Genomic DNA, 26,767 nt, shown 5'->3' with positions numbered 1-26,767 from the left:
ACGCGCTATCTCAGAGTCTGTCCCCCCCTCCGCCCCCCCGGGGGTGCGAGCGACGGGTGGCCCCCCGCGGCTCCTCCTGGCTGAGACTCCCCCGGTGCCGTGGGGAGTCCTCACAGCCTCATACACCACTGTGGGGAGAGTGGGGGTCAGCCATGGGGGCAGAGCCAGCTCCGGGGAGGGGGTAGAATCACCTCAGGAGAGGGGGGGAAGGGGGGGGGGGAGGGGAGGGGGTAGAATCACCTCATGGGGGAGGGGGGAAGGGGGAGGGGGAGGGGGTAGAATCACCTCAGGGGGGAGGGGGGAAGGGGGAGGGGGGAGGGGGTAGAATCACCTCATGGGGGAGGGGGGAAGGGGGGGGAGGGGGTAGAATCACCTCATGGGGGAGGGGGGAAGGGGGGAGGGGGAGGGGGTAGAATCACCTCAGGGCGGGGAGAGGGGGGAAGCGGGGAGGGGGAGGGGGGTAGAATCACCTCATGGGGGAGGGGGGGAAGGGGGGGGGAGGGGGTAGAATCACCTCATGGGGGGAGGGGGGGAGGGGGTAGAATCACCTCATGGGGAGGGGGGGGAAGGGGAGGTGAGGGGGAGGGGGTAGAATCACCTCAGGGGGGAGGGGGGAAGGGGGAGGGGGTAGAATCACCTCATGGGGAGGGGGGGAAGGGGAGGTGAGGGGGAGGGGGTAGAATCACCTCAGGGGGGAGGGGGAAAGGGGGAGGGGAGGGGGTAGAATCACCTCATGGGGGAGGGGAGGGGAGGGGGAAGGGGTAGAATTACCTCAGGGGAAGTGGGGAAGGGGGGAGGGGGTAGAATCACCTCAGGGGGGAGGGGGCAAGGGGGAGGCGGGAAGGGGTGAGGGGAGGGGGTAGAATCACCTCAGGGAGAGGGGGGGAGGGGAGGGGGGTAGAATCACCTCATGGGGGAGGGGAGGGGAGGGGGAGGGGGTAGAATCACCTCAGGGGGGAGGGGGCAAGGGGGAGGCGGGAAGGGGTGAGGGGAGGGGGGTAGAATCACCTCAGGGAGAGGGGGGAGGGGAGGGGGTAGAATCACCTCATGGGGGAGGGGGAAAGGGGGGGAGGGGAGGGGAGGGGGGTAGAATCACCTCATGGGGGAGGGGGGAGGGGGGAGGGGGTAGAATCACCTCATGGGGAGGGGGGGAAGGGGGAGGTGAGGGGGAGGGGGGTAGAATCACCTCAGGGGGGAGGGGGAAAGGGGGAGGGGAGGGGGTAGAATCACCTCATGGGGGAGGGGAGGGCAGGGGGAGGGGGGTAGAATCACCTTAGGGGGGAGGGGAGGGGAGGGGGAAGGGGTAGAATTACCTCAGGGGAAGGGGGGGAGGGGGAGGGAGTAGAATCACCTCAGGGGGGAGGGGGGAAGGGGGAGGGGGTAGAATCACCTCATGGGGGAGGGGAGGGGAGGGGGGTAGAATCACCTCAGGGGGGAGGGGGGAAGGGGGGAGGGGGTAGAATCACCTCATGGGGAGGGGGGAAGGGGGGGAGGGGGTAGAATCACCTCATGGGGAGGGGGGGGAAGGGGAGGGGAGGGGGAGGGGGTAGAATCACCTCAGGGGGGAGGGGGAAAGGAGGAGGGGAGGGGGTAGAATCACCTCATGGGGGAGGGGAGGGGAGGGGGAAGGGGTAGAATTACCTCAGGGGAAGTGGGGAAGGGGGAGGGGGTAGAATCACCTCAGGGGGGAGGGGGCAAGGGGGAGGTGGGAAGGGGTGAGGGGAGGGGGTAGAATCACCTCAGGGAGAGGGGGGAGGGGAGGGGGTAGAATCACCTCATGGGAGAGGGGGAAGGGGGAGGGGGAGGGGGGTAGAATCACCTCATGGGGGAGGGGGGGGAGGGGGAGGGGGAGGGGGTAGAATCACCTCATGGGGAGGGGGGGGAAGGGGGAGGTGAGGGGGAGGGGGGTAGAATCACCTCAGGGGGGAGGGGGAAAGGGGGAGGGGAGGGGGTAGAATCACCTCATGGGGGAGGGGAGGGGAGGGGGAGGGGGTAGAATCACCTCATGGGGGAGGGGAGGGGAGGGGGAGGGGGTAGAATCACCTCAGGGGGGAGGGGGAAGGGGGAGGGGGAGGGGGTAGTATCACCTCAGCGGGGAGGGGAGTGAGTTGGATGAGCTTGGGGGGAAAGGGGGTGGGGGCAGATATGGCTGGGGGGGGCTGTGTTTGGGGGGTGGGGTGGACTGCCTGGAGAGGACTCCCCTGTACAGACCCCTCCCCTGCTGCCCCAACTCCTCTCCCAACTACAGAGCTAAAGGTTTGGGCCCCCTCCCCAAAACTGCTCTTGGGGGGAATGGCGTGGATCGAGGCCAGGCTGGGGTTAATGTGTGTGGGGGAGGGAGCGGGTCCAGGCCAGGAGAGGGTTAATGGGGGGGTCCAGACTGGGATGGGGTTAATGGGGGGGTCCAGACTGGATGGGGTTCATGTGGGGGGGAGTGGGTCCAGGAGAGGGTTAATGAGGGAGGTCCAGGCTGGGATGGGGTTAAGGGGGGGGAGGAGTGGGTCCAGGAGAGGGTTAATGGGGGGGTCCAGGCTGGGATGGGGTTCATGGGGGGGAGTGGGTCCAGGAGAGGGTTAATAGGGGGCGACCAGGCTGGGATGGGGTTCATGGAGGGAGTGGGTCCAGGAGAGGGTTAATGGGGGGTCCAGGTCGGGATGGGGTTCATGGGGGGGAGTGGGTCCAGTAGAAGGTTAATGCGGGGGTCCAGACCGGGATGGGGTCATGGGGGGGAGTGGGTCCAGGAGAGGGTTAATGGGGGAGGGTCCAGGCTGGGATGGGGTTAAGGGGGGGAGGAGTGGGTCCAGGAGAGGGTTAATGGGGGGGTCCAGGCTGGGATGGGGTTCATGGGTCCAGGAGAGGGTTAATAGGGGGGGACCAGGCTGGGATGGGGTTCATGGAGGGAGTGGGTCCAGGAGAGGGTTAATGGGAGGGTCCAGGCCGGGATGGGGTCATGGGGGGGAGTGGGTCCAGGAGAGAGTCAATGGGGGGGTCCAGGCTGGGATGGGGTTCATGGGTCCAGGAGAGGGTTAATGGGGGGGGTCCAGGCCGGGATGGGGTTCATGGGGGGAGTGGGTCCAGGAGAGGGTTAATGGGGGGGAGTCCAGTCCAGGATGTGATTAATGGGGGGGAGTGGGTCCAGGAGAGAGTTAATGGGGGGTCCAGGTCGGGATGGGGTTCATGGGGGGAGTGGGTCCAGGAGAGAGTCAATGGGGGGGTCCAGGCTGGGATGGGGTTCATGGGGGGAGTGGGTCCAGGAGAGGGTTAATGGGGGAGTCCAGGTCGGGATGGGGTTCATGGGGGGGAGTGGGTCCAGGAGAGGGTTAATGGGGGGGGTCCAGGCCAGGATGGGGTTCATGGGGGGGAGTGGGTCCAGGAGAGGGTTAATGGGGGGGTCCAGGCCGGGATGGGGTTCATGGGGGAGAGTGGGTCCAGGAGAGGGTTAATGGGGGAGGTCCAGGCTGGGATGGGGTTAATGGGGGGAGTGGGTCCAGGAGAGGGTTAATGGGGGGGTCCAGGCTGGGATGGGGTTCATGGGGGGAGTGGGTCCAGGAGAGGGTTAATGGGGGAGTCCAGGCCAGGATGGGGTTCATGGGGGGAGTGGGTCCAGGAGAGGGTTAATGGGGGGGGTCCAGGTCGGGATGGGGTTCATGGGGGGGTCCAGGCCGGGATGGGGTTCATGGGGGGGGAGGAGTGGGGCAGGAGAGAGTTAATGGGGAGGTCCAGGCTGGGATGGGGTTCATGGGGGGGAGTGGGTCCAGGAGAGGGTTAATGGGGGGGTTCCAGGCCGGGATGGGGTTCATGGGGGGGAGGAGTGGGGCCAGGAGAGGGTTAATGGGGGGGTCCAGGCCAGGATGGGGTTCATGGGGGGGAGTGGGTCCAGGAGAGGGTTAATGGGGGAGTCCAGGTCGGGATGGGGTTCATAGGGGGGTCCAGGCCGGGATGGGGTTCATGGGGGGGAGTGGGTCCAGGAGAGGGTTAATGGGGGGGTCCAGGTCGGGATGGGGGTTCATAGGGGGGTCCAGGCCGGGATGGGGTTCATAGGGGGGAGGAGTGGGGCCAGGAGAGGGTTAATGGGGGGGTCCAGGCCGGGATGGGGTTCATGGGGGGGAGTGGGTCCAGGAGAGGGTTAATGGGGGGGTCCAGGTCGGGATGGGGTTCATAGGGGGGTCCAGGCCGGGATGGGGTTCATAGGGGGGAGGAGTGGGGCCAGGAGAGGGTTAATGGGGGGTTCCAGGTCGGGATGGGGTTCATGGGGGGGAGTGGGTCCAGGAGAAGGTTAATGCGGGGGTCCAGACCGGATGGGGTTCATAGGGGGGTCCAGGCCGGGATGGGGTTCATAGGGGGGGAGGAGTGGGGCCAGGAGAGGGTTAATGGGGGGGTCCAGGTCGGGATGGGGTTCATAGGGGGGTCCAGGCCGGGATGGGGTTCATAGGGGGGAGGAGTGGGGCCAGGAGAGGGTTAATGGGGGGGTCCAGGCCGGGATGGGGTTCATGGGGGGGAGTGGGTCCAGGAGAGGGTTAATGGGGGGGTCCAGGCTGGGATGGGGTTCATGGGTCCAGGAGAGGGTTAATGGGGGGGTCCAGGCCGGGATGGGGTTCATGGGGGGAGTGGGTCCAGGAGAGGTTTAATGGGGGGTCCAGGTCGGGATGGGGTTCATGGGGGGGAGTGGGTCCAGGAGAGGGTTAATGGGGGGGGTCCAGGCTGGGATGGGGTTCATGGGGGGAGTGGGTCCAGGAGAGGGTTAATGGGGAGTCCAGGTCGGGATGGGGTTCATGGGGGGGAGTGGGTCCAGGAGAGGGTTAATGGGGGGGGTCCAGGCCGGGATGGGGTTCATGGGGGGGAGTGGGTCCAGGAGAGGGTTAATGGGGGGGTCCAGGCCGGGATGGGGTTCATGGGGGGGAGTGGGTCCAGGAGAGGGTTAATGGGGGGGGTCCAGGCCGGGATGGGGTTCATGGGGGGGAGTGGGTCCAGGAGAGGGTTAATGGGGGGGGTCCAGGCTGGGATGGGGTTCATGGGGGAGAGTGGGTCCAGGAGAGGGTTAATGGGGGAGGTCCAGGCCAGGATGGGGCTCATGGGGGGGAGTGGGTCCAGGAGAGGGTTAATGGGGGGGGGTCCAGGCCGGGATGGGGTTCATGGGGGGGGAGGAGTGGGGCCAGGAGAGAGTTAATGGGGAGGTCCAGGCTGGGATGGGGTTCATGGGGGGAGTGGGTCCAGGAGAGGGTTAATGGGGGGGTTCCAGGCCGGGATGGGGTTCATGGGGGGGAGGAGTGGGGCCAGGAGAGGGTTAATGGGGGGGTCCAGGCCAGGATGGGGTTCATGGGGGGGAGTGGGTCCAGGAGAGGGTTAATGGGGGGGTCCAGGTCGGGATGGGGTTCATAGGGCGGTCCAGGTCGGGATGGGGTTCATGGGGGGAAGGAGTGGGGCCAGGAGAGGGTTAATGGGGGGGTCCAGGCCGGGATGGGGTTCATGGGGGGGAGTGGGTCCAGGAGAGGGTTAATGGGGGGGTCCAGGTCGGGATGGGGTTCATGGGGGGGAGTGGGTCCAGGAGAAGGTTAATGCGGGGGTCCAGACCGGGATGGGGTCATGGGGGGGAGTGGGTCCAGGAGAGGGTTAATGGGGGAGGTCCAGGCTGGGATGGGGTTAAGGGGGGGGAGGAGTGGGTCCAGGAGAGGGTTAATGGGGGGGTCCAGGCTGGGATGGGGTTCATGTGTCCAGGAGAGGGTTAATGGGGGGGTCCAGGCCGGGATGGGGTTCATGGGGGGAGTGGGTCCAGGAGAGGGTTAATGTGGGGGAGTCCAGTCCAGGATGTGATTAATGGGGGGGAGGAGTGGGTCCAGGAGAGAGTTAATGGGGGGTCCAGGTCGGGATGGGGTTCATGGGGGGGAGTGGGTCCAGGAGAGAGTTAATGGGGGGGGTCCAGGCTGGGATGGGGTTCATGGGGGAGAGTGGGTCCAGGAGAGGGTTAATGGGGGGGGGTCCAGGCCGGGATGGGGTTCATGGGGGGGAGTGGGTCCAGGAGAGAGTTAATGGGGGGGTCCAGGCTGGGATGGGGTTCATGGGGGGAGTGGGTCCAGGAGAGGGTTAATGGGGGAGTCCAGGCCAGGATGGGGTTCATGGGGGGGAGTGGGTCCAGGAGAGGGTTAATGGGGGGGGTCCAGGCCGGGATGGGGTTCATGGGGGGGTCCAGGCCGGGATGGGGTTCATGGGGGGGAGTGGGTCCAGGAGAGGGTTAATGGGGGGGGGTCCAGGTCGGGATGGGGTTCATGGGGGGGAGGAGTGGGGCCAGGAGAGGGTTAATGGGGGGGTCCAGGTCGGGATGGGGTTCATAGGGGGGTCCAGGCCGGGATGGGTTCATGGGGGGGAGGAGTGGGGCCAGGAGAGGGTTAATGGGGAGGTCCAGGCTGGGATGGGGTTCATGGGGGGAGTGGGTCCAGGAGAGGGTTAATGGGGGGGGTCCAGGCCGGGATGGGGTTCATGGGGGGGAGGAGTGGGGCCAGGAGAGGGTTAATGGGGGGGTCCAGGCCAGGATGGGGTTCATGGGGGGGAGTGGGTCCAGGAGAGGGTTAATGGGGGGGAGTCCAGTCCAGGATGTGATTAATGCGGGGGAGGAGTGGGTCCAGGAGAGAGTTAATGGGGGGTCCAGGTCGGGATGGGGTTCATGGGGGGGAGTGGGTCCAGGAGAGAGTTAATGGGGGGGGTCCAGGCTGGGATGGGGTTCATGGGGGAGAGTGGGTCCAGGAGAGGGTTCATGGGGGGGTCCAGGCCGGGATGGGGTTCATGGGGGGGAGTGGGTCCAGGAGAGGGTTAATGGGGGGGGTCCAGGTCGGGATGGGGTTCATGGGGGGAGTGGGTCCAGGAGAGGGTTAATGGGGGGGGTCCAGGCCGGGATGGGGTTCATGGGGGGGAGGAGTGGGGCCAGGAGAGGGTTAATGGGGGGGTCCAGGCCAGGATGGGGTTCATGGGGGGGAGTGGGTCCAGGAGAGGGTTAATGGGGGGGTCCAGGTCGGGATGGGGTTCATAGGGGGGTCCAGGCCGGGATGGGTTCATGGGGGGGAGGAGTGGGGCCAGGAGAGGGTTAATGGGGAGGTCCAGGCTGGGATGGGGGGAGTGGGGGGAGTGGGTCCAGGAGAGGGTTAATGGGGGGGGTCCAGGCCGGGATGGGGTTCATGGGGGGGAGGAGTGGGGCCAGGAGAGGGTTAATGGGGGGGTCCAGGCCAGGATGGGGTTCATGGGGGGGAGTGGGTCCAGGAGAGGGTTAATGGGGGGGTCCAGGTCGGGATGGGGTTCATAGGGGGGTCCAGGCCGGGATGGGGTTCATGGGGGGGAGGAGTGGGGCCAGGAGAGGGTTAATGGGGGGGGTCCAGGCCGGGATGGGGTTCATGGGGGGGAGTGGGGCCAGGAGAGGGTTCATAGGGGGGGTCCAGGCCGGGATGGGGTTCATGGGGGTCAGGGCAGCCCAACTGAGACCCAATGTCTGTGGGGGAGGGGCAGCTTTGCTCCTGGCTCCGCCCCCAGGGCCGGGGTTAACCCCTTCCACCCCACCGATCCCCCCACCGCCCACCTCTTGCGCAACTCTCTCCAGGAATCCGGCCAATCACGCGGCACCCCTCCTCTGGCCGCCAATCATCGTCCCCATCCGTCCCCTAACGCAGCCTGCAAGAGACCAATGGGACGCCAGACAGTCACTGCGGGGCGGGGTCAAGGACCGGGAGAGCCAATGGGAATCGGAGGCGGAGCAAGACACAACCAATGAGGTGAGTCTGCTGAGATGCCAAGGTGGGGGCGCTTCAGGGGGGCAAACCAGGAGGAACAGCTGGGGAGAGCCCTGGGGCGGGACTGAGGAGCAGTGGGGGGGCTGTGGGGCAGGACTGAGGGGCAGTGGGGGGGCTGTGTGGTGGGACTGAGGGGCAGCAGGGGCCGTGGGGAGGGACTGAAGGGCAGTGGGGGGGCTGTGGGGCTGGGCTGAGGAGCAGTGGGGGGAGGGCCGTGGGCAGGGCCTAGGGGCAGCAGGGGGCCGTGGGGCAGGCACACAGGGCAGACGAGATGTCACAGGGTGACAAGTGCAGCAAACGACCCATCCATGGGCGCCACCCCTCGCCCCACCCCCGTGCAGCAGGTGGGAGGTGGGGGGGGAGCTGCGGGCCCCGGCTCTGCCCCTCCCCTAGCTCCGTGACTCACCCCGGCCCTGTCCCACCAGACGGATGCCGCCCAGACGACCCCTTCCCGCCCCCCCGGCCCCGTCTGGTTCTACCGGAGCGGGGCAAGGGGGCGGTGGGTGACAGACGTGGGGCATGTTGGTGGCGGGTGACGCACACGGTTGGGGGGGGCAGGAAGGGGGGGGGCAACGTATGCTCCCAGGGGAGGCCCTGGGGCACCAGCTGGCACCCGGCACACGCCAGTGACATGCGACACCCATGGCACACGGAGGCACCCACCACGCTCCAGCATGCCAACCGCATGTATCAATGATGCACGGCCCTGCCTGTCACATGTGGACACGCCAACAACACGCCAACAACACAGACACGCCGACCAGTGCTGAGGACACGTAGACACGCCGGTGACACGTGTGCCGGGGCCACGCCATGCACTCGAGGCCCCCCGACTCTGCCTCTCACTTTCACACGCACATGCGTGAGCTCCTTGTGCACGGCGGCACGCTTGTGAGCTGCCCGTTTACACATGTGATCGCTCCGAGCCCAGCTGGGCACACGCACTCGGCACATTCACACTCGCTCCCCCCCTCCCGGCCTGTTGTCGTCATGGCCCATCCTGTGCTGTGGGAATTTCGGGGCTGGCCCATGACGCGTGTGTGAGAGGAAGTGTGCAGGGGGATTGTGCAGCACGACGCCCGTGTCAGACGCTCTCGCTCCCCCCCCCCCCGTGACGGTTTATTCATTTCCCGTCCCGCCGGCCGTGGGCTGCCAGACCTGGGGGGCACGACGGGGGGTGAGGGTGTGAACGGGGGAGCCAAGGCAGCGGCGGAGGGAGGGGGGGAAGATGGGCCCACAGGAAACCACTTTCTGTGCAAACAGCTGGACACACACACACACACCAGCAGGGGGCAGCGCTGCGTGAACACACACACACACACACACACAGACACACCAGTAGGTGGCAGCAGGCCCCCCCACCCTCTCGCTCTGGGGCGTGGCACTAGTGACCGGCCGGGCTCCCTGTGAGCCCTGGCGGCGGCGGCGCCGGGCGTGGGCGGAGTCAGCCCGGGCCGTCCCGCCCCCTCCCCACCGCGCCTGACGGAGGGAATCTCCGCCCCGCCCACGCAGGCCGGGAAGCCGAGCCGGGCCTGCCGGCGGCTGCCAGGAAGGACGGCGGCACCTCCCCGTGCCCCACTGCCTGCCGCCCCCCAAGCCATGGGGCCGGATGGGCGCCCCCTAGAGATGACAGTGCCCACCCTGCCCCATTGCCAGTTGCCGGGGGAGTTCCCGGGGGTGGGGCTGGGAAATGACCCTCTTCCTTCCCCTTCACGGCTACGTTCTCCGAAGCGGCCCCGGGTTCCTGTCTCGGTTCTGCCTTTACTAGAAAAGGGAAGCAGCCGCCCTGACTCACGCGGGCCGGGCGGGGGGCAGGGGGGGTAGTGATAATGAGTGTGCAAGAGCAGATGGTTGTGAGCGTGCCAAAGCGAAACATGCATGCAAACCGGCTGCCGACAGCACGGGCCGTGCAAATGAGTGTGCCACCGTGACAGGGCACCCCTGTGCAAAAGTGACCCTGCATGGGAGGACAGTGGCACGGGTATGCCGGTGCAGCTGAAAGAACGCGTGTGCAAATGTGCATGCACAACTGACTGTGCGTGTCCGTGGGTCTTGCCAAGTGTGCGAGACCAGGTGATGGGTGCAGACGTCAGTTATTGGGTGGGCAGGTGCATATAAGAATGTGTGGGCCAATGCAGCTGTCAGGGCGCGTTCACACACCCGTGCACATGAGGGGCACCGGTAGGTGTGAGTGACCAAGCGCGCGTGTGGCCAGTGCACCGGGGCGTAAGCAGAGCCATGCACAAGCCAGCGGGGCCGCACATCTGTCCGGGTGTGGGTGTGCAAACCTGCTGAGCCTTGCGTGTGTCGGCAAGAGTGCGCACAGCCGAGTGTGAGTGAAGGGGGAGTGAACGTGGGCAAAGGTGCGCGTGTGGCCGCAGTGCCGTGCAAGGGGAAACGGGGCACTAGGAGGAGGGGGACCCCAAGGGGCTGATCCGCGTGTGTGCGCATGGGGCGGGGCAGTGGGGCCTGGCAGCACTAGGGGGAGGGGCCTGTATTGGCTCCGCCTCCTTCTATGTGTCAGAGGTGGGGGAGTGCTGGGGTGGGGGGTTCCCTCCCCGCACGGAGACCTTCGCACGCATGGAGCCAGACACGCACGCGTGCACCGAAAGGAACGCCCATGTGAACGCACACAGCTGGGTGTACACCCCCCTCCCCGACCAGCCCCTCCCCATGTATCCCCAAGGGGGGCCCCACGATCCAAACCTGCCCCCCCCCGCATGCTCCGAGCTGTCCCCCCTGCACTCCGGGCACCCAGCCCCCCTCCCCCGTGCATCCCCTCGCACGGCTGCCGTGAATCCGGCTGCGTGGCTTTAATAGTGAAAGCCGAGCCTGGCCCCCCGGGGGTGGGGGGATCCAGCCCGGCTGGGCCTGAGAACCCCCCCGGGGAACGGGGGAAGATTCACTGACGACAGACAGCGGGGAACCCCCACCCCCTCGGGGGTCAGAGTCACGTCCGCGCTGAGTCAGCCGCCTGGAAACCCACGTGCGCAGGGAGCAAAACCACCCCAGACCCGCACCCCCCACCCCCGGCGTCACACAACCGGCGACAGAGAGAGACACACACCCGGCATCACACACACACAGCATCCCACGGTAACCGGGCACCATGAGAGAGAGAGACACACAGCACCGCACACAATACCGGAAGGTGTCACACGGTGACGGATAGTGTCACCCGGCGACCTAGACACACACAGGGTCACACACACAGACACCCCCCCGCAGCCCCACAGAAACACTGTTACACACACACAAGGACAGGCCCCCGACACGGTGACACACAGACACAGTGACACAGACACAGCATTTCACACACACACACAGGCAGACTCGCACGCCCCGTGACCCACACACACAAACTTTGTCTCACACACACAGAGTGAGCCATATGTAGGCAGAGCCATACACCTGGGGCAAAGTGACACACGGGCAGACCCCTCCCACAGTCACACACACACACAGTGACATACACACACAATCACTGTCATACACAAGGGCTGACCTGCACACATGGGCAGACCCACACACCGACACAAACACGGTGACACACAATCCCTGTCACACACATGGGCAGACCCACACACACAGTGACACACAGACACAAACACAATTACTGTCACACACACACACGGGCAGACCCGCACACACAATGACACATAAGGGCAGATCCGCACAAACACAGTGACACACAATCACTGTCACAAACACGGGCAGACCCACACACAGCGGCAGACCCACACAGGGACACACACACACAGTGACACACACGAGCTGACCCCCCCCCACAGTGACACACACACACATGGGCAGACCCCCCCATCACACAGTGACACACATGCCCAGCACTGGGAAGCATGGGGCTGGGGGGGGGGCAGCAGTCGGGAAGTCCCTGGCCCCCCAAGGGTTAATAGCTCTGGGATTCCCTCCTTCACGTGTGTGGGGGGGGCGGGGACATGGCACATTTCCAGCCCCCCCAACCCGCACGCACACACACAAACAGCATGTTAACATGCTGGGTACAACCGTCTTGTAACGGCTACCCACAACAAAACACTCCACTCTGCGCCCTACGCACACGCTGGGGGACACACAAGGACACGGCAGAGAGAGACGCACACATTTGGGACGCACAACCACACACCAGAGACACCGGCAAGAGAAAGTCACACACGCACCTTCCCCGCACTGTCTCATTGGACACAAAAATCACAAACTAGAGACGGACAAACTCACAACACACGGGAGTCACATGCGAGTCGAAGAGAAACACAACCACACACAACACACTGGAGAGAGACAAAAATCACAGCCCGGCAGTGGGAGGCCACACAGTCACAGACGCGCACACCATCTCTCGCCCCCGAACACAAAACACACACACACACAATCACACTGTACTTAGACAGACACACTGTCGACACACACACTGTCTTTTGAGTCACACACACACTCACACTGTCAAAACACACACACACACTGGCCTTCGAGACGCACACAATCACCCACAAACACACACACACTGTCAAGACACACACACACAGGCCTTTGAGACACAATCACCCCCCCACACACACACCCTGGCCTTTGAGACACACACAATCACTCCCCCCCCCACACACACACCATCCTTTGAGACACACACACACACTCCCTCAGTCCCTCCACACAATCACACCCCGCAAAGTCACAGACCCAGGAGGCCTGGGGGGGTCCCGTCACCTGCACTCGACTCACACCCGGTGCTCCCACGAGGGAGACACAGTCGCACACGCCCGTGGCGACGCGTGGGGAGGGTTCCCGGCCCGGCCTTACCTCCTGGCCTCCGTGGGGCAGGCGCCCGGTGCCCCCTTCCAGCCAGCTGTGGGGGGGGGGGACAGGGGGCGCGTGTGGGTCCCAGGCCCCTCCTGGGGGGGGGTCGCTGCGGATGGACGGACAGGCAGACGCTCCGTGTGCCGCACTCCCCGGCTGCCGGCTCCCGACTGGCTCCGGCGCCCGCCCGGCTCCTCCTCCCACCCCCCCCCAGCCCGGGGCCCCCCCCGCCCGCCGCTGTGGGGGGGCCCAGCCCCACGGACACACCGTGACTCAGCTGCCCCCGCCCCGTCCCGTTTAAAGAGCCGGGGTGACATCATCCCCCCTTCCCCGCCCCCCTCTTCCTCCCGGCCTTGCCCCACAAGGCTCCCAGCCGCCCTAGCCTGCCCCCCGCACCCGGCCCTGCCCCACATGGCTCCCACCTGATCCAGGCTGCCCCCTGGGAATCCTGGGGCCCTGCCCCACACAGCTCCCACCCAATCCAGCCCGCCCCCTGGGAATCCCGCCCCCCACCCTCGCTTCCCTGCTTCTTGCCCTAGAGAAAGAGGCGGGCACACACACTGGGAGAGCCGCACAGACACAGAGCCACAACCACACATACACACAATATCACATACACACCGGGAAGACATTACACACACACACACACACTAGGGAGACCCACACACAGACGGACACAATCACACGTCCAATATCACAGACAACTCACACAAGAGACACAATCCCACACATGCACAAACACACACACACTGAGTCACAGCCCCACGCACAATAGCACAGCCACAATAGACATAACCACACACAAAATCACTCACACAGGAGACACAACCACACACCCACAATTTCACAGACACACATGCCAGGAGATGCACACACACAGAGCCATAGCACACACACATTATCACCAACGCACACACTACGGAGACCCACACACAGTGAGACACAATGACACACCTAATGTCACAAACAACATATGCAAAAAACACAATCCCACACCTGCACAATCACTCACACAGGAAACACGAACACACACACACTCACACTGAGTCACAGCCCCACACACGAGACACGACCCCAGAGAGAATATCATACACAGGACACACAACTGCATGCACAAGCACACACAGGGGCAACACACTAACACAAACACCACCACACACAAATGGGAATCACTGAACGGCGGTGTGAGGGTTTCACCCCGGGACCATCACCACGGTATCTGGGCACCGCCCACATCCCATCAAGCATCACAGGGAAGTCAGGGCGTAACCCCCCTGCCTCTCCCCCCCAATTCTGGCCTTTTCACAGTCCAGGCTCTGCTTGGGGCAGGGCTGGTTTTGTGGGGTGCTGGGGGGGGAGCGGCTGAGTTAAAGCCCCATAGCCCCTCCCTCAGCCCCACAGGGCAGTGTGGGAAATCAGCACCTCCACCATCCCTTTAACCCATTGCCTACCAGGGGAGAGCGCCCCCTGCTGAGCCCCCTGCCCCACTCCCTGCCCCCCAGTGCCGCCCTGGGGACAGCCTGTCCTGCCGGGGAAGAGCGCCCCCCTGAGCCCCCTGCCCTGCTCCCTGCCCCACAGTGCCCCCTAGCGCCCCATGGGACACTAAACAACTGCACTGAGCTACTCACTCAAATGCTGGCAAATGATGGGTTAATATTGCTCGATTGTGGTTCTGGACTGATGAGTACGGGGGTGGGTGGGAGGCGGCGGGTCGGGAGTGAGTGGCACCGGCAGGGCTGGGGGGCAGGGGCTGTGGGTCGGGAGTGAGGGGCACTGGCTGAGCTGCGGGGGGCGGGGGGGCCTGCGGGTCGGGAGTGAGGGACACCGGCTGAGCTGCGGGGGGGCTGCAGGTCGGAAGTGAGGGGCACCGGCCGAGCTGCGGGGCGGGGGCTGTGGGTCGGGAGTGAGGGGCACCGGCCGAGCGCGTGGCTGGATGGAGCGTGGGGTTAACTCCGGCGTGGAGCCTTTTAAGGTCATGGTGGCCGGGGCGGGGGGGGGCCTGCGGTCTTTGGGGGCGGAGGGGGTGGGCGTGGGAGCGTGATTCATTTGTTCTCCCCGTTAACGATTACGCAGAGGAACCTCCCGCCCCCCCGTGGCCCCACGCCTTTCCAGCTGCCAGGCCCCACGCCAGGCGGCTGCTGGGGGGGGCGGCTGCTGGGGGTGGGGGACAGGGAAAGTGAGAGTGCCAGGGATTGTGTGTCACGTCGGTGCCCGGTGTGCGACCACACACGAGAGACGTGCGCACGGGCAGGAGGGTTACGAGCGTGTGTCCCGAGCCGTGCCCACAAGTACCCACCCGTGTGCAAGAGAGACGGGGGCGTGCGAGAGACAGAGACAGTTCACGGGTGCGGGCGCCCAGGCAAAGGGGCAGCAGGGGGCACGGGGCCGGGCGGGGTCCCAGTAACACGGGTGATCTTGGCGGCGAGCCGGTGGCGTGGGCACCACGGCTGCCCCTGGGCATGTGCCCAAACCTCCACCCCTGAGCGCGCGGGGGCCTGAGCGTCCGTCCCGGCGCTTGCACGAGCCTGTCCGTGCGAGTCTGCCCGTGCTGGGAGGGCACCTCCGGGCGTGGGCCATGCTGCCTGTCAGCGGCCACCATGCAGGGAGAGGTGGTGGCAGGCGGCGCGGGGGACGTGGGGCGTGTCCTGCCATGGGGCAGCTGAGGTGCTGGAAGCAGGGCCCGGCGGGGAGGGCGACCCAGGGACCCCTCGCCCGGCGCCAAGATGCGGCCACCTCTGGGGCGGGGCGGCAGGCGCCCCAGGGACCCCTCGCCCGGCGCCGAGATGCGGCCACCTCTGGGGCGGGGCGGCCGGCTACCCAGGGACCCCTCGCCCGGTGCCGAGATGCGGCCACCTCTGGGGCGGGGCGGCGGGCGACCCAGGGACCCCTCGCCCAGCACCGAGATGCGGCCACCTCTGGGGCGGGGCGGCTGGTGACCCAGGGACCCCTCCCCCGGCGCCGAGATGCAACCAACTCTGGGACAGGGCGGCCGGCTACCCAGGGACCCCTCGCCCGGTGCTGAGCTGCACCCAACTCTGGGGCGGGGCGGCCGGCTACCCAAGGACCCCTCGCCCGGCGCCGAGATGCAGCCACCTCTGGGGCGGGGCGGCGAGCGACCCAGGGACCCCTCGCCCGGCACCGAGATGCAGCCACCTCTGGGGCGGGGCGGCGAGCGACCCAGGGACCCCTCGCCCGGCGCCGAGATGCAGCCACCTCTGGGGCAGGGCGGCGGGGACCCAGGGACCCCTCGCCCGGCGCCGAGATGCAACCAACTCTGGGGCAGGGCGGCCGGCTACCCAGGGACCCCTCACCCGGTGCTGAGCTGCACCCAACTCTGGGGCGGGGCGGCGGGCGCCCCAGGGACCCCTCACCCGGCGCCAAGATGCACCCAACTCTGGGGCAGGGCGGCCAGCTACCCAGGGACCCCTCGCCCGGTGCCGAGCTGCACCCAACTCTGGGGCGGGGCGGCGGGTGACCCAGGGACCCCTCGCCCGGCGCCGAGATGCGGCCACCTCTGGGGCGGGGCGGCAGGCGACCCAGGGACCCCACGCCCGGCGCCGAAATGCAGCCACCTCTGGGGCGGGGCGGCGAGCAACCCAGGGACCCCTCGTCTGGCGCCCAGATGCGGCCACCTCTGGGGCGGGGCGGCGGGCGACCCAGGGACCCCTCGCCCGGCGCTGAGATGCGGCCACCTCTGGGGCGGGGCGGCGGGCGCCCCAGCGACCCCTCGCCCGGCGCCCAGATGCGGCCACCTCTGGGGCGGGGCAGCGGGGACCCAGGGACCCCTCGCCCGGCGCCGAGATGCACCCAACTCTGGGGCGGGGTGGCGGGTGACCCAGGGACCCCTCGCCCGGCGCCGAGATGCAACCAACTCTGGGGCAGGGCGGCCGGCTACCCAGGGACCCCTCACCCGGTGCTGAGCTGCACCCAACTCTGGGGCGGGGCGGCGGGCGCCCCAGGGACCCCTCACCCGGCGCCAAGATGCACCCAACTCTGGGGCAGGGCGGCCAGCTACCCAGGGACCCCTCGCCCGGTGCCGAGCTGCACCCAACTCTGGGGCGGGGCGGCGGGTGACCCAGGGACTCCTCGCCCGGCGCCGAGATGCGGCCACCTCTGGGGCGGGGCGGCAGGCGACCCAGGGACCCCACGCCCGGCGCCGAAATGCAGCCACCTCTGGGGCGGGGCGGCGAGCAACCCAGGGACCCCTCGTCTGGCGCCCAGATGCGGCCACCTCTGGGGCGGGGCGGCGGGCGACCCAGGGACCCCTCGCCCGGTGCTGAGATGCGGCCACCTCTGGGGCGGGGCGGCGGGCGCCCCAGCGACCCCTCGCCCGGCGCCCAGATGCGGCCACCTCTGGGGCAGGGCAGCGGGGACCCAGGGACCCCTCGCCCGGCGCCGAGATGCACCCAACTCTGGGGCGGGGTGGCGGGTGACCCAGGGACCCCTCGCCCGGCGCTGAGATGCGGCCACCTCTGGGGCGGGGCGGCGGGTGACCCAGGGACCCCTTGCCCGGCGCCCAGATGCGGCCACCTCTGGGGCGGGGCGGCGGGTGACCCAAGGACCCCTCGCCCGGCGCCAAGATGCACCCAACTCTGGGGCAGGGCGGCCAGCTACCCAGGGACCCCTCGCCCGGTGCCGAGCTGCACCCAACTCTGGGGCGGGGCGGCGGGTGACCCAGGGACCCCTCGCCCGGCGCCGAGATGCGGCCACCTCTGGGGCGGGGCGGCGGGTGACCCAGGGACCCCTTGCCCGGCGCCCAGATGCGGCCACCTCTGGGGCGGGGCGGCGGGCGACCCAGGGACACCTCGCCCGGCGCCGAGATGCAACCAACTCTGGGGCGGGACGGTGGGCGACCCAGGGACCCCTCGCCCGGCGCCGAGATGCGGCCACCTCTGGGGCGTGACGGCGGGTGACCCAGGGACCCCTCGCCCGGCGCCAAGATGCGGTCACCTCTGGGGCGGGGCGGCAGGCGACCCAGGGACCCCTCGCCTGGCGCCGAGATGCGGTCACCTCTGGGGCGTGACGGCGGGTGACCCAGGGACCCCTCGCCCGGCGCCGAGATGCGGTCACCTCTGGGGCGGGGCGGCAGGCGACCCAGGGACCCCTCGCCCGGTGCCCAGATGCGGCCACCTCTGGGGCGGGGCGGCGGGGACCCAGGGACCCCTCGCCCGGCGCCGAGATGCGGCGACCTCTGGGGCGTGACGTGGGGGTAGTGAACAGCCGCACACTAGCAGCTGGGGGACGAGTGGGGGGCTGGGGCTTTCCTGTGGGGTGGTCCCCACGCTCCTACCTTTGCGTCTCTCCCCCACAGGGGCCGAGCTTGCGACGACAGGAGGGTTTGGGGTGGAAGCGGCCCCCCGCCCCACGGCTACGCCCGGGGGTTGCCCAAGGCAGGACGGGCTGACGCAACAGGGAGGAGCTTGTGCAGAGCGGGCAGGACCGGGCACGGGACAGGAAGGGAGGGCACAGGGCGGGGGGAGAGGCTGGGGGGCCAGGCTGGGGCAGCCCAGCTGGGGGTCAGGAGGGTGCCCCGGGGCAGGCTCCGACCCATGGCCACGCGACCTGGGCCTTGTAATGACTGAAATGGACAAGAGACAAAACGTGATGCCCCCCAACAGCACGGAGCCCCCAGCCCAGGTCCCCCACATGGGACAGCGCCACCCCTGAGCCCCCCCTACAGCACAGGGTCCCCCCCAGAGTCCCCCCCGCAGCACAGCACCTCCCCAGAGCCCACCCCCCGGCAGCACAGCACCCCCCATTGAGTGCCCCCCCAGCAACATCCCATCCCAAGGGTGGCGGGGGAAGGTCTATGGGGAAGCCAGGCAATATGGGGCGTCAATCACTTACCGCAGTGGGAGGAGCCTCGTCTCCACTCTCTCATTGGCTGGGCCCCGCTCCGGGTGCATTCGGCTCAGACCAGTAGGTGGGGCTGGGGAGGGGGGGGGCTAGGCCCCAGCCATACTGCGGGGGGGGCGCACTGGTCCTGCAGGGGGGCGAGACAGACGGTTAGAGAGGGGGCCGTGGCGAAAGCCTGCGAGTTACCCCTCCCCCACCCCGGGGCAACCCCCATCCGCAGGGGCATGGTGGGAACCCAGGAGTCCGGGACAGAGCCGGGATCCCCTCCGCGTCCTGTCAGACTGGCACAGGGTGGAGTGCCAGGGATCCCCGTTCACACCGGCCCACAGCGCTCTTCCCCAGAGGTGGCCGCATCTCAGCGCCGGGCGAGGGGTCCCTGGAAAACCAGCCCCGCCCCCCACATCCTGGCCGGTGCCCCTCATTCCCAACCCGCAGCCCCATGTTGTGTTTTGCTGCCCGCGGCTGGTACCTCGGCTCACTACCGGATCCGGCAGAGATCAGCCCCCCCACGGACCCCCCGCCCGTGCCCCAGAGGTCCAGTTTCTGGGGGCAGCTAGCCGGGGCGGGGTCCTGCGTCGGGCGGCACACCCAGCGGGCAGGAGCCAGATAGGGGCTGGGCCGGGTGGGCCGCAGACGAGAGAGACGCCCCCCGCGCCTTGGGGCTTAACTGCCAGCATACACCCCGCCGCGGGACCCCCCCCCCCCGAGTGCCGCATCCCCTCCCCCCCGAGTGCCAGCATTCATCCCCTGCCCCGCTCGGGGTGGGCGTCCCGGCCCTTGCCAGCTGCCAGCACAGAGCCCCTGTGTGTGGTGTGTGTACGGGGGGGTGGGGGGAGTCCCAACACCCCCCCCCGGCCACCCCAGGGGATAATGAACCAGTGTGCACGGACAATGCGGAGGGGGAGGGGAGCCGCGCCCCTCCAGCTGGGACAAGGGGCCCTTCAGAGCCAAGGGCCGGGGGGGGGGAGCTCCCACCGCTGCAGCTGGCAGAAGAGAGGGGGCAGGTGCCAGTCCCCCCACCCCATGTATCTCCTGCACTGGGGGTCAGCACCCTGAACAGCCATGGCCCTGGGGGGCGGGGGGGGGGGGGCGCGCGGGGCTGACAAAGTGCCCAAGGGCCCAGAGTCCAACTAGACCCCACTCGCCTCCCAGAGCTGAGTCCTGGCTCCCAGCCGCCCCCTGCTCTAACCCACCAACTCCCACTCCCCGCCCTGAGCCGGGGAGAGAACCCAGGAGTCCTGGCTCCCAGCCCGCCCAGCTCTAACCCACCAACTCCCACTCCCCGCCCTGAGCCGGGGAGAGAACCCAGGAGTCCTGGCTCCCAGCCCCCCCTGCTCTAACCACCAGCCCCCACTCCCCTCCCAGAGCCAGGGAGAGAACCCAGGAGTCCTGGCTTCCCAGCCCCCCCTGCTCTAACCACCGGCCCCCACTCCCCTCCCAGAGCAGGGGAGAGAACCCAGGAGTCCTGGCTCCCAGCCCCCCCTGCTCTAACCACCGGCCCCCACTCCCCTCCCAGAGCCGGGGAGAGAACCCAGGAGTCCTGGCTCCCAGGCCGCCCTGCTCTAACCACCGGCCCCCACTCCCCTCCCACAGCTGGGGAGAGAACCCAGGAGTCCTGGCTCCCAGCCCCGCCTGCTCTAACCACCAGCCCCCACTCCCCTCCCAGAGCCAGGGAGAGAACCCAGGAGTCCTGGCTCCCAGCCCCCCCTGCTCTAACCACCAGCCCCCCACTCCCCTCCCAGAGCAGGGGAGAGAACCCAGGAGTCCTGGCTCCCAGCCCCCCCTGCTCTAACCACCAGCCCCCACTCCCCTCCCAGAGCAGGGGAGAGAACCCAGGAGTCCTGGCTCCCAGCCCCGCCTGCTCTAACCACCAGCCCCCACTCCCCTCCCAGAGCCGGGGAGAGAACCCAGGAGTCCTGGCTCCCAGCCCCCCCTGCTCTAACCACCAGCCCCCACTCCCCTCCCAGAGCAGGGGAGAGAACCCAGGAGTCCTGGCTCCCAGCCCCCCTGCTCTAACCACCAGCCCCCACTCCCCTCCCACAGCTGGGGAGAGAACCCAGGAGTCCTGGCTCCCAGCCCCCCCTGCTCTAACCACCAGCCCCCACCCCCCTCCCAGTACCTGCAGTTTTAGCCCGAGGCTCCACCTCCCCACCAGCTGCTGCGCTGTCTGATGATGCAAGACCCAGTAACCTGGGGCAGGTGATGATGTAACAGCTCTGGGGGGTGGGGGGGCAGCTGGGCCCGGAGCCCTGGGACCCCAGAACTATTTCTGAGTGAGCCTGAATCCACCCCGGAGCCCAGGCCTGACGCGGGCCGAGGGAGCGGAGCACACGCAGGGCTGCGGGTCGGGAGTGGGGGGCACCGGCAGGGCTGGGGGGACAGGCTGCGGGTCGGGAGTGGGGGGCACCGGCAGGGCTGGGAGGACAGGCTGCGGGTCGGGAGTGGGGGGCACCGGCAGGGCTGGGGGGACAGAGGCTGCGGGTCGGGAGTGGGGGGCACCGGCAGGGCTGGGGGGACAGGCTGCGGGTCGGGAGTGGGGGGCACCGGCAGGGCTGGGGGGGCAGAGGCTGCGGGTCGGGAGTGAGGGGCACCGGCAGGGCTGGGGGGGCAGAGGCTGCGGGTCGGGAGTGGGGGGCACCGGCAGGGCTGGGGGGGCAGAGGCTGCGGGTCGGGAGTGGGGGGCACCGGCAGGGCTGGGAGGACAGGCTGCGGGTCGGGAGTGAGGGGCACCGGCAGGGCTGGGGGGGCAGAGGCTGCGGGTCGGGAGTGGGGGGCACCGGCAGGGCTGGGGGGACGGAGGCTGCGGGTCGGGAGTGGGGGGCACCGGCAGGGCTGGGAGGACAGGCTGCGGGTCGGGAGTGGGGGGCACTGGCAGGGCTGGGGGGGCAGAGGCTGCGGGTCGGGAGTGAGGGGCACCGGCAGGGCTGGGGGGGCAGAGGCTGCGGGTCGGGAGTGAGGGGCACCGGCAGGGCTGGGGGGGCAGAGGCTGCGGGTCGGGAGTGAGGGGCACCGGCAGGGCTGGGAGGACAGGCTGCGGGTCGGGAGTGGGGGGCACCGGCAGGGCTGGGGGGGCACGGGCTGCGGGTCGGGAGTGGGGGGCACCGGCAGGGCTGGGGGGGCACGGGCTGCGGGTCGGGAGTGAGGGGCACCGGCAGGGCTGGGGGGACAGAGGCTGCGGGTCGGGAGTGAGGGGCACCGGCAGGGCTGGGGGGACAGGCTGCGGGTCGGGAGTGAGGGGCACCGGCAGGGCTGGGGGGACGGAGGCTGCGGGTCGGGAGTGGGGGGCACCGGCAGGGCTGGGGGGACGGAGGCTGCGGGTCGGGAGTGAGGGGCACCGGCAGGGCTGGGGGGACGGAGGCTGCGGGTCGGGAGTGAGGGGCACCGGCAGGGCTGGGGGGACGGAGGCTGCGGGTCGGGAGTGAGGGGCACCGGCAGGGCTGGGGGGACGGAGGCTGCGGGTCGGGAGTGGGGGGCACCGGCAGGGCTGGGGGGACAGGCTGCGGGTCGGGAGTGGGGGGCACCGGCAGGGCTGGGGGGACGGAGGCTGCGGGTCGGGAGTGGGGGGCACCGGCAGGGCTGGGGGGACGGAGGCTGCGGGTCGGGAGTGGGGGGCACCGGCAGGGCTGGGGGGACAGGCTGCGGGTCGGGAGTGGGGGGCACCGGCAGGGCTGGGGGGACGGAGGCTGCGGGTCGGGAGTGAGGGGCACCGGCAGGGCTGGGGGGGGCGGAGGCTGCGGGTCGGGAGTGAGGGGCACCGGCAGGGCTGGGGGGGCTGAGGCTGCGGGTCGGGAGTGGGGGGCACCGGCAGTGCTGGGGGGGCAGAGGCTGCGGGTCGGGAGTGGGGGGCACCGGCAGGGCTGGGGGGCAGAGGCTGCGGGTCGGGAGTGGGGGGCACCGGCAGGCCGGGGGAGGGGAACACGCCTGTAAAGAGCTGGGGGGGGCAGTTAAAGGGCTGGAACAAGCTGGGAGCTGGCAGGCTGCCAAACCCTGGGGATCTCTGGGAAAACCCTGGGTCCGGACAGGATGGGGGGGGGTATTTCCTAGCCCCACCCCATGTGGCTGTGGGGAGATTTCCCCGGCCCCATGCCAGGCCTGGCCTCTGATTCCCACGGGGAGGCCCCATCCCCCGCCCGGGCGGGGCCAGCCCCACCCCCAGGTGGGGGTGCAAAGGTCGTGGGGGAGGGGCGGCCCCTGCCCTTTGCCCAGGGAGGCTGAGTGGGGTGAGCCGGAGAGACAGGCCCAGCCAGCTCCGGGCGGGGGCAGGGCAGGGAGCCGGGGGGCCCGTCCCCACTAGGGGGCGCCAGTTTGGTGCCCTCCCCCACGCCATGAGAGAAGCGCCCCAGGCCTCAGCTGGGGTCCAGGGGGCCCTTGCGTACGGAGATGGGGAAATCTGTGGGCGTCAGGCCCTGGGGCTGCCGGGTTTGCTGCCATGGGGGGTTGTTAGTATCTCCCCCCTCCCCAGGCTTCTCCCTGCCCCCCCAGCTCTGCCGGTGCCCCTCACTCCCGACCTGCAGCCCCCCCAGCCCTGGGCCCCAGCTCTGCCTGGGTAGGGGTGGGGGGCGCGAGGGAACAGACTTAGGCGTGTTCTCTCCAGGGGCCCTTGGGCAGGGTCTGCCTGCTGTTTCCGGAGGGGGGGGGAGACGAGACACCTGATTGGTCTGTGCCGCCCCCCCCCAATCCCTCAACAATCTGGTGGGCAGGAAGGAAGTCAGCTAGTGTTTAACCAGCCCCCCAGGATGGGGGGTGGGGGGCTCAGAGGGGCCAGACCATGTCCTCCCCCCACCCCACCCCTCGCGCCCAGGGCAGCATAACCCCACTCCCAAGTAGCTGGGCTGAGGTGAGGGGGGGTTAATGCGTAGGGGAACTGCTCCCACCCCAGCCCCACACCCTGGTCCACCTTCTACACCCCACACAGACCGGCCCAGGAAAGAGAAAGTTCACACCTGGGGCCATCTGCTGGGTTGCATGGGGCCCAGGGCTGGGCTAGCAGGGGCTGCGGGGCGGGAGTGAGGGGCACCGGCAGAGCTGGGGGGCCCAGGGCTTGGGGGCACTCCATTCCCAGCTGTCCCCACTCACACAGGGGTACCTGGGTGCGGGCGTTTGGACGGTGCCAGGTGAGGTTGCCAGAGACCAGGCTGGCCCCAGGCTGCGCTAACCCTGGGGGGCCCGAGGCCAGGGTGAGGGGCTTGCAGCCAGTTCTGTTCCAGGCCCAGCAGCTTAGGGACTGAGGGCAACAGCTGCCTGCTCCAGTCCAGGAAATCTAATCCCCCCCTCCCCCACACCTTTAACCCACCAGCCCCGACACGGGCCCCTAGTGCCGGGGAGAGAACCCAGGAGTCCTGGCTGCCAGCCCGCCCTGCTCTAGCCCACCAGCCCCCACCCCCTTCCCAGAGCCGGGGAGAGATCCCAGGGGGTGTGCACCACAGTGGCTCCTCCCCGCCCATGCCCCCAGTTTCCTACAGGGAAAGCCCAGGGAATCCTAAGCAGGAATCCTCCAGCTCCGGGGTGTGTGTGTGTGTGTGGGGGGGGGGGGGGTTAATCTTGGGGTGGTCAATTCCTTGGGCCCCCGGCCAATGGACCTCCCGACACAGCCCCACTCGTCTAGCTTGCGTCCCTGGGGCCGGATGGGAGCTGGCGCCCCCTGGAGGGGACAGCCCCTTGCCCCGGGGCCTCCCCATGATGCTGGGACCTCTGGGGCGTCCCACTGGGGGGGGAGGGCAGGGCACCCCGTCTGCACCCTCCCACGCCCGAGGTGGACCCAGAACCGCAGAACCCAGCAGGGCCCGCCTGCCCTACTCCGCACCAGGCAACCCACCTGGGCTGTTAAAGGGCCAGCACCTGTTCCCACCCCACCCACTCCGCCCCTGCCAGCCACTGGGGGGTCCCAGTGACCCCCCTTCACAGCTCCTCCTCAAAGCAAACCCCCCCCCCACACACACACAGTCCCTCTGTATTTAGGGCTTTCAGTGGGGCTGAGTGCAGACCCCCATCTGGCGCGTTATGGGGCAGCTGCCTGCTGGGTGGGGGCCCCCCAACTCCTAGCCAGCCACTCCTGGCAGCCCCCCCACACGTCCCCCCGCCAAGTCCTTTTGTGTGCCCCCAAACAGTGGCGATAAATCAGCCCCCCTCCCAATGCACAGAGACCGGCCCCTTCTAGACCCACACACTGTGACCCCCCCCGCGAATTACGCCCCCACAGCGACTCCCACACACTGCGGACCCCCCCACACACCTTGACAAAACTATCTGCTGGATTGGATTTGGATCACACCGGGCTCAGGGATCCCTGGGGGTACTCCTGATGTGCACTGGGGCCAAAGTCTGAATCAGCCCCGTGACTTCAGTGGAGTGACTCCTGATTTACACCGGAAGCAGAGCCCAGTGACTCTGGCAGAGTGACTCCTGATTTACACCGGGATCAGAGCCCCATGACTTCAGCGGAGTGACTCCTGATTTACGCCGGGATCAGAGCCCCATGACTCCGGCAGAGTGACTCCGGATTTACACCTGGAGCAGAGCCCAGTGACTCCAGCAGAGTGACTCCTGATTTACGCCGGGATCAGAGCCCAGTGACTCCAGCGGAGTGACTCCTGATTTACACCGGGACAGTGCCCAGTGACTCTGGCAGAGTGACTCCTGATTTACACTGGGATCAGAGCCCAGTGACTCTGGCAGAGTGACTCCTGATTTACCAGGAGCAGACCCCCATGACCTCAGCCGAGTGATTCCTGATTTACACCGGGGGATTTGGCCCATCTCCAATGGAGTGACTCCCAATTTACACCAGGAACAGAAGGGATTCTACCACTGATTCCAGTGGCGTGACTCCAGATTTATACCGGGAACGGAAAGAAACGGGACCGGTGACTCCCGATTTACACCAGCGGGGAACGAACCAGGTGACTCCGGCGGAGTGACTCCCGGTTTACACCGGGGGTGGGGGGAACGGGCCCGGTGACTCCGGCGGAGTGACTCCCGGTTTACACCGGGGAGTGGGGGGAACGGGCCCGGTGACTCCGGCGGAGTGACTGCCGGTTTACACCGGGGAGTGGGGGGAACGGGCCCGGTGACTCCGGCGGAGTGACTCCCGATTTCCACCCGGCTCCGGCTCCGCCGCCCGGCCCGACCGTCCCTTTAAAGGTCCCGCGGGCCGGGCCGGGCCGAGCCGAGCCAAGCCAAGCCGGGCCAGGCCTCCGCCCGCCGGCTGCCCCAACAAAGCGGCGGCCCCGATCCCGGCCCCGAACAAAGCCCCCCCCCCCTACCTGCGGCTCCCGGGGGTCCCGGCTGGGGGGGAGGGGAATCCGGCCCGGCCCGGCCCTGCCCCACGGCCCGGCCCCACTCCCCGGCCAGCGAGCGCCGCTCCTGCCTCGCCTCCGCCGCGTTCCCCCCCAGCCTCTCGCCACTCAAACAAAGAGCCGAGGCGGGTTGTGTTGGGAGCCCAGCCCCCACCCCCCGGCCGAGACAGCCCTGCCCCTCCCCCTCCCCGCCCCCCCCTTTCCGGCCCAGCCAGCCTCACTTCCATCTTCCCGGCACCCGCCCCCCCCGCCCGCCGGGACCAGCCGGGAGCGCCCCACGCGCGGAGACCCAACTGCGGGGGTGCATGAGGGGGGGTCCACAGAGGGGCACAGAGTGAGGGTGGAGGGGGGTGCATGGAGGGGCAGCCGTGGGGGTGGAGGGCGGGGTGGGTGCATTGAGGGGCACAGAGTGGGGGTGCATGGAGGGGCAGGCGTGGGGGTGGAGGGCGGGGTGGGTGCATTGAGGGGCACAGAGTGGGGGTGCATGGAGGGGCAGGCGTGGGGTAGAGGGAGGGGGTGTACAGAGGGACACAGGTGTGGGGGTGGAGGGAGGGGTGCATGAAGGGGGGTGCATGGAGGGGCACAGAGTGAGGGTGGAGGAAGGGGTGAGCAGAGTGGTAGGCATGTGCGTGGATTTGTAGAGACAGCGGTACACCGGCTAATGGACAGGTGGCTAGAGGGGTGGTGTGGGGTAGCATGGGGGGAGGCATGGCCTGGGGGGATGGATGGACGACTGGAGAAAGGGAAGGATGGATGGTGGCATAAACACAGATCCATGACTACGGTTGGCAGGTATGTCTGAAATCTGGACGATGTTCGGATGCATGTGAGTGGATATGTGGGGATGGATGGAGGGATGGGGGGCATGGACATGGGTATAGATTGATGGTTGGATGGGCATCAGTGGGGGGATTGATGGTTGGACGCATGGGGAAGGAGGATGGGTGAGGGGATCGATGGTTGGACGGGTGGGGACGCGGATGGGTGGGTGGATGGATGGTTGGACGGGTGGAGAATGGGGATCGATAGTTG

General features: G+C 68.3%; 1 protein-coding gene across 1 annotated transcript in view; it reads right to left on the bottom strand.

Annotated features, from left to right (window-relative positions):
* Window positions 1–25,886, bottom strand: part of KDM6B (lysine demethylase 6B) — a 57,275-nt gene extending 31,389 nt beyond the window's left edge. Inside the window, 2 exon segments of the mRNA XM_078850814.1 lie at window positions 18,432–18,567; window positions 25,703–25,886. Of these exon segments, the coding sequence (XP_078706940.1) occupies window positions 18,432–18,465 (34 nt within the window). The 5' untranslated portion in view covers window positions 18,466–18,567; window positions 25,703–25,886.
* Window positions 25,887–26,767: the final 881 nt, after the last annotated feature.

This window comes from Lepidochelys kempii, chromosome 28 (assembly GCF_965140285.1).
Source record: "Lepidochelys kempii isolate rLepKem1 chromosome 28, rLepKem1.hap1, whole genome shotgun sequence".
Classification (NCBI taxonomy): Eukaryota; Metazoa; Chordata; order Testudines; family Cheloniidae; genus Lepidochelys; species Lepidochelys kempii.
Note: the sequence above shows the minus strand (reverse complement) of the source record. Positions and strands in the feature narration are given on the sequence as shown.